Source organism: Urtica dioica, chromosome 6, assembly GCF_054948205.1.
Source record: "Urtica dioica subsp. dioica isolate 48M chromosome 6, U.dioica_male_clone48M_v1_H2, whole genome shotgun sequence".
Taxonomy (NCBI): Eukaryota; Viridiplantae; Streptophyta; class Magnoliopsida; order Rosales; family Urticaceae; genus Urtica; species Urtica dioica.
The window spans coordinates 3672040-3678308 of record NC_142761.1 but is presented as its reverse complement, the minus strand read 5'-3'; the positions used below and the strand labels follow the sequence as shown (position 1 = coordinate 3678308).

Below are 6269 nucleotides of genomic sequence, written 5' to 3'. Positions count from 1 at the left end.
AGCCTAGCTAATAAAATCTCTACGAACTTCTAATCAGAGAAGAAGATTTTTTGGAGTCATGCTTAAACTACTATTCCAGTTTTCTGTTCTTCTGTCGGTAAATGACCTCTTCTTGATGAGATTTGAGAAAGGTGGATTAATTTTTTTTTTTGTTTTTTTTTCAAGTATATATTTTTTTTTTTTGAAGAAACGGATTTTTCATTAAAATTGGGTAAAAAAACCCATTCATACAGGGTATATTTTTTTCAAGTATATTTGTAGGCTTTATTGTATCATCTTATCAGTTATCAACAATGATTTTTTTGTTTTTGTTTTCTTCATTATATATTGTAGTATCTTTTCCTTATGTTAATTAGTTGGATATATGTGGGTGAATAACTGAAATTATTAGTTTGTCAAGGTTGGTAAACTGTCACAATTTAGATTATTGTGGTAAATAAGTTAAGAAGAATGGATTCACTAGCAAGGGACGCGCATATATAAATAATATATCCAATAATTGAACCATCATTATCACTCTCACATTTCAGTATTATACAGCTCTACCAAGAGATAAGCTCAAATGCTCAATACACCAATAATATATATATATTTTTCCTGAATAAACTTGAAATCGATCATCACTCTAACTAAAATTAAATGTTAAAATATAATGAATAATAATAATAATGACATGGTATATAGATTATAGGGATCATATACATCTCTACGTATATGGATGTGTGTACATAGATATGTATGTATTAGTACCAAAAAAAAAAAATTATCGCCTAAATGCATGTGATAGGCATGAGTTTTTATATAAAGCAATCAAACTCCTTCGTGAATCACTAATCAGAATTTCGAGAATTTGATTCACAACTCTTATTCAAAGGTTAACAACCGATAGGGCTGCTTTGTTTTCTTAATGCTACGAACAAATTAAAAAAAAAAAAAAAAAAGGTATTACGCACTGGTTGGAGCTAGAAAGTGAACGATCGACAAATTGTGTGCCATGTAAATTTAAGTGATTGGTCAACTAGCTGATCATATATTATTGGTGGATGTATTATTACCGCATGACCAATAAATATTATATGACTGCAAAAGCTATATATTATCATTTATGATTGTTTTATTGGATTGAAATATCCCAGTCCGCATTTCAAGGTGCCCAAAAACTTGACTATTATTTATCAATGACATACAATTGGAGCTTTTGTGTAAAAGCTTTGAAGATCTAAACTAGAAACGACTCTCAATTGTAAGTTTCCACTTACAATATAATATATATATATATATATATATATATATATATATATATATATATATCACAATTTATTTGGGTGCACAAATGCGAATATAAACGCAACAATGGTCTCATAGACATAGCTCTGTGGACTTTTCGTATACTAAAGTCTAATTCCATATGTCATTTCTTGTATTCCCAAAAAAACAAAAACAAGTTATTGTCCTTTTGTTGACTAATCAAAATAATAGGAATTTTGAGCGTGTGAAGTGAAACACAAATTTTCTTTTATTTTAGGAGGAAGAAGGCTGTGAAATAGCTAGCCTGTTATTGTCTCGGAAACGACCTAATGATCATTTTGGTTTGGTGGAAATCTTTGGAATTTATGAGTTATAAATAGCAGAGTTTAGTCTTCATTGAGCTTTTGCCAATCCATCCTCTCTTCCTCACCAAATATTATAAAGAGAGAATATTATATACAAGGATAAAATGACTATTTTGTCTGGCTTGTATCCTAAGTTAAGATATTGTATCATTGCCACATAATGGCCATAATCTACGAATTACTTTACGTTGGATAAAGTTTTTCTTTTGGTGCAACAACAATGTTTGATTAAAGTTACGTATTATGAGCTTCATGGCCAACAACAATAATTTTTAGTACACATAATTGCTTGGAATATTTAATACAATTTCTTAAGCTAGGAAGCTTAGAGTGAATTTAATTTTCGTTTTATTAATCTAAACTTACATTAGGGTAAACGGCTATACTCAATACGGACTTAGATATTGAACTTTCCATGTTAAGCCTATAGACTATGTGATAGGCTTTGGTCACAATTCTTGCATCACTCATTGATTCCCCTCTCTCCATCAATTTCCTAGTTCAGTTTTTCTAACTTAAATAGCTATAACATTCAGCAAAAAAGTTTTCTAAGAGTTAAAAAATAAATTAAAAAAAGTAAGACATTAGTTGTATAAAACAACAGCAATAATAATAAGTTTCTTGAAGAATAAGACCAAACCTAGTTGCTTTGTAAGCAATGAAAATATAAAAAGAAATAAAAGCAGATAAATTGTTGCTGAACATTAAAACAACCCTATTCAGTAGCTTATTCTTATTTAATGCTAATGATGATTGATGATATCAAACTTCCAATAAATCATAGAAAAGAAAAGTCAAGGCTCGAGGGGAAAAAATTAATAAATAAAACAGTGATTTACAGATTGTCATCGAAACTACATGTACAGAACAACAAATGAATGAAATTCCCAAACCAATAATCATGAATATTTTCACGTAAAAGAGTAGTGTCACTTAAGCTTTCTGTTTCCACTCTCTCAGTACCAGATCACCAACGGTTTAATACAAGGACAAACACTCGCATATCGGACTAAACTCATTAATAAATAAATAATGAGAAAAGCAAACAATTAGGATTGGAAAACAAAAAATAAAGGGGAAAACAGATAACAAAAAAAAGGCGCACAATTGTCATAAAGAGAAGAACAGTTAGTTCCAAGGATCGTCCCAACCTTTTGGTACTTCTCTTTTAACAAAATCAATAATCGCCTTGACAGCCTCGTCCACTCTATTTGAGAGCGAGTGATTTCCGTATTCAATCTCAACTTTCTCTGCCCCGCCCATTGCTCTGCATAATCTGGTAAAGACAAAAAATAGAGCCAACAAAATCCACTCTGTTAGATTCTCTGAACTTCTCTCTACCACAACATTTTTTTTTTTTTGGCAAACAGAGAGTTCTAATTGGTTCATTTACTTTACTCATTTACCTTTGAACCAATGCTTTTTTGTCGACATAATCTGGTATATACTCATCAGCCATGGAAAATATAACCTGCCGAAATTGCATAGCAAACTTATTAATGTCGTAACGCTAGGTTAAATGTAAAAAGAAAAAAGAAAAAGAAAACAAAACCGACACATATAGCTCCAAAAAGACAACACACTTGCTTGTAAGTTGTTCTTGCATATGGATTTTAAGTTATTGCTTCTATATTTTGGTCAATGAGAGATCTGGACTCTATTTAATGCTATACACTCTCTGCATTATTTGAACCTTACTTATATGAAGATAGCACATGTTTATTCGCCTAACCAGAGAGGAAAAAAAAAACTAAAAAGAAAAAAACCCAATACAGAGTTAACTCGGTTGAGTAACCAAACCTGGCAAGGCGTGTTAGACATGTGTCCAAGTCTCATTCTAAGTTGGTCATCGCTTAGGTCGGAGCTAAACATGTCATCGTCTCCCATGTAAGCGCATAGAGAGTGATATCTGCAAAGCAATTTTCATATTTGTAACTCCCTCCAAGTAACTATTAAGTGACAAGATTGGCAGACGATAAAAACGGACCGAAATTACCACGGCCTATAGGAAGTTACGAACCTGTAGGCAGTAATTGGGACAGCTGAATCTGATTCCCTTGGCATTAATTCTGAGCCACGGCCTTCACTTATCATGGATGAAGCCAAGTCAATCCTACTAGCTGTTTCCGGAAGAGTCGCTAGATATTCTCGATCGCTTACAGGAGCCTAATCATTACATACAAATAAGAAAATTCAAAGAATAAAAAGATAGCTATTAGTGCTGCCATGTAGGAACAAGAAAATTAGATTCATACTCAATGTGAACAAGTACGTCCGTAAATTTCAGTTAAGAAAAGCATCAAAGGGCAAGGAAAGGAAATTTTTTAACACCTTATGTTTATTTAATGTACTGTTATTCATCTAGCATTGACATAACAGTGCCCATTTGAGTCTTTGACAATTAATTTTAAAGCTATCAACGATATGGACACTACAATTATCGGCATTTACGCTCCGTTTGGAAACCGGAAAGTGCAAGGGTGAGTGAAAACATGAGGAGAATAAAAATGGAAGAGAAAATTAGAACTTCATGTTGTATTAACCATATATGAGGGGAAAAAGGGGGGGTTAGTGATAAAAGACACACAAATGTGGGTCCCACATGTAAAACATTTGATGAATTTCATTTTCTACCCGATTTTCCATGGAAAATATAATCCCCTCTTGACTTATTCATGTTCCCTCCAATGTTCCCGCCTATTTTCCTTCTCTTCTATTTCCCCTCAATCCAAACACAAGCCTATTTTCTAGGTTCCAAACGCACTCTTAAGTGATCTCTGATGCATGACCTAATTATTCCATGACACGCGTATATAATTAATCTACACAAGCCTTTCTACTTTCCCCAAATACAAAATATATCGGAGCAAGGATTATCAAATCTTTAATCAACATGCGACGGCTATGCGTAAATATACAGAGTTAATAATAATAATAATAATAATGAAATGGAACAGATAATAAGATAGATTTATACCTGCAAGATGGCAGCGCGGACAGCTCGGGAACATGCTGCATTTGTGCGCATGTAATGCACAATATCCTAAAGACGCAACATAAAAGTAATATTTGTTCCTTAGAAGGGTTTTTTTTTTTTCCCCGAAGAATACTCGATTATAATTCACAGAGTTGAAATAAGACAAAATTTCCACTAACCTGACAACCAGTACTATGACCAAGTAGCACCACACCCTCCGAATCTTCTTTGTTTATAAGATGACTAATCATCTGATCAAGCTCAATCGCATCCTTTAAAAAACACACACAAAAAATGCCAGTTTTTTTCAAAGTAATCAAGCAAAAATGCATACATCGAGTGGATAAAAAAGGCCACAATCCAAACAAATAACTAGCAAATGTTTAAACACTAAGCATATATTGAAAACGTTATTTACCCAAGAAAGCAACAGTGGATAGATATATTTGCAAAATAGTGGATATATTGATCTCATTGGCCTTGGCAGTGCCGGCTAAGTTCATCGATTCATCTCACTCTATCAGATATTTTTTTATTACTCTCACGCGTATTCTAAAAACACTTCAGTTAGTTTCTAATGCTCTGATATAGTTAACACATTACATACATAACAATGTATTAGAGATTATAACCATCAGATATTGTAGGTGGTACTACTAGGTAGTCAGATTGAACTCTGAGAATCTTTTGGAATTAAGAAAGAAAGAAAAAAAAAGAAAAAAGAGTAGAGCTTGTAGACTGCAATGTGATTAGTGATTACCTGTTTCAAGCTTGAGGTTCCATATCCAGTGTAGGACGATGATAGTAAAAGTTGAACGAGCGACCATTTCTCTCTGTCCAAAGCGATAGCGAGGGGTTCCAAATATCTAAACACAACATATAATAGTATCACATCGAAAGCAGAAATGGTTCAATGAAAATCTTTAAAAACAGTAAGTCCATGTCAAAGAGTGGATTTTCGTTGCCACTCAATACTTGTCTGAGCTAAATTTGAAAAACCATACTCTGTTGCGAGAAAACCGTCCGTTAGTCCGCCTATAAAGATCACTTGTTGCTTGAAATCTCCGGTCTTAAACGCAACCTGGATAACAAGGATATAAGATTATCACTACACATGAATTCGTGAAATGTGATTTTGGAAGGTTTTTCCGTCTAAATCTAGTTGTAAGTTACAATGAAATCATGATCCATAAGACTAACATACTTCCAAAGCAAAAAAAAAAAAAAAAAAATCAGAAACCTTTCTAAGTAGTGATAGCAAATTTGTAGTTCAGATTCAAATTCAAATCCGATTTCACGGGAAATTCACTGACCTGAGTTGAATTAGGTCCGTACTTGAACAGAACACCACGGAACTGATTCTTCCTCACAACCGGACCGGAAATGTCTCCGGCGCTGGAGCCTCCGGCGCTGCTTCCCATTTTGACGCTACCAGGCCGGTCGGACCGGCCTCGGACGATGCCGGAGAGCCACGAACCGGTCGACGATGAAGAAGAAGAAGACGAAGAAGAAGTGGACGATGATGAACTCAACGAAGACGATAGTGGTGGATTCATTTCCGTAAACCTTCGATTTTTTTATTTCTTTTATTGCTATGAGTCGTTCGAATCGGAATTGAACTGGAACGTTGGGCGTTTTTGGTTAAAAACCAAAAATTGAATGCAAATGGTATTAGTAAT

General features: G+C 33.7%; 1 protein-coding gene across 1 annotated transcript; it reads right to left on the bottom strand.

Annotated features, from left to right (window-relative positions):
• Nucleotides 1-2414: 2414 nt before the first annotated feature.
• On the bottom strand, nucleotides 2415-6269 carry LOC149392982 (alpha/beta-Hydrolases superfamily protein). Its single transcript, XM_089617270.1, has 9 exons — nucleotides 5904-6269; nucleotides 5595-5671; nucleotides 5351-5456; nucleotides 4770-4862; nucleotides 4591-4656; nucleotides 3634-3779; nucleotides 3414-3522; nucleotides 3020-3084; nucleotides 2415-2889 (listed from the first exon to the last, which is right to left on the bottom strand). The coding sequence occupies exons 1-9, from the start codon at nucleotides 6144-6146 to the stop codon at nucleotides 2742-2744; spliced, it is 1053 nt and encodes a 350-aa protein (XP_089473396.1). The 5' UTR covers nucleotides 6147-6269; the 3' UTR covers nucleotides 2415-2741.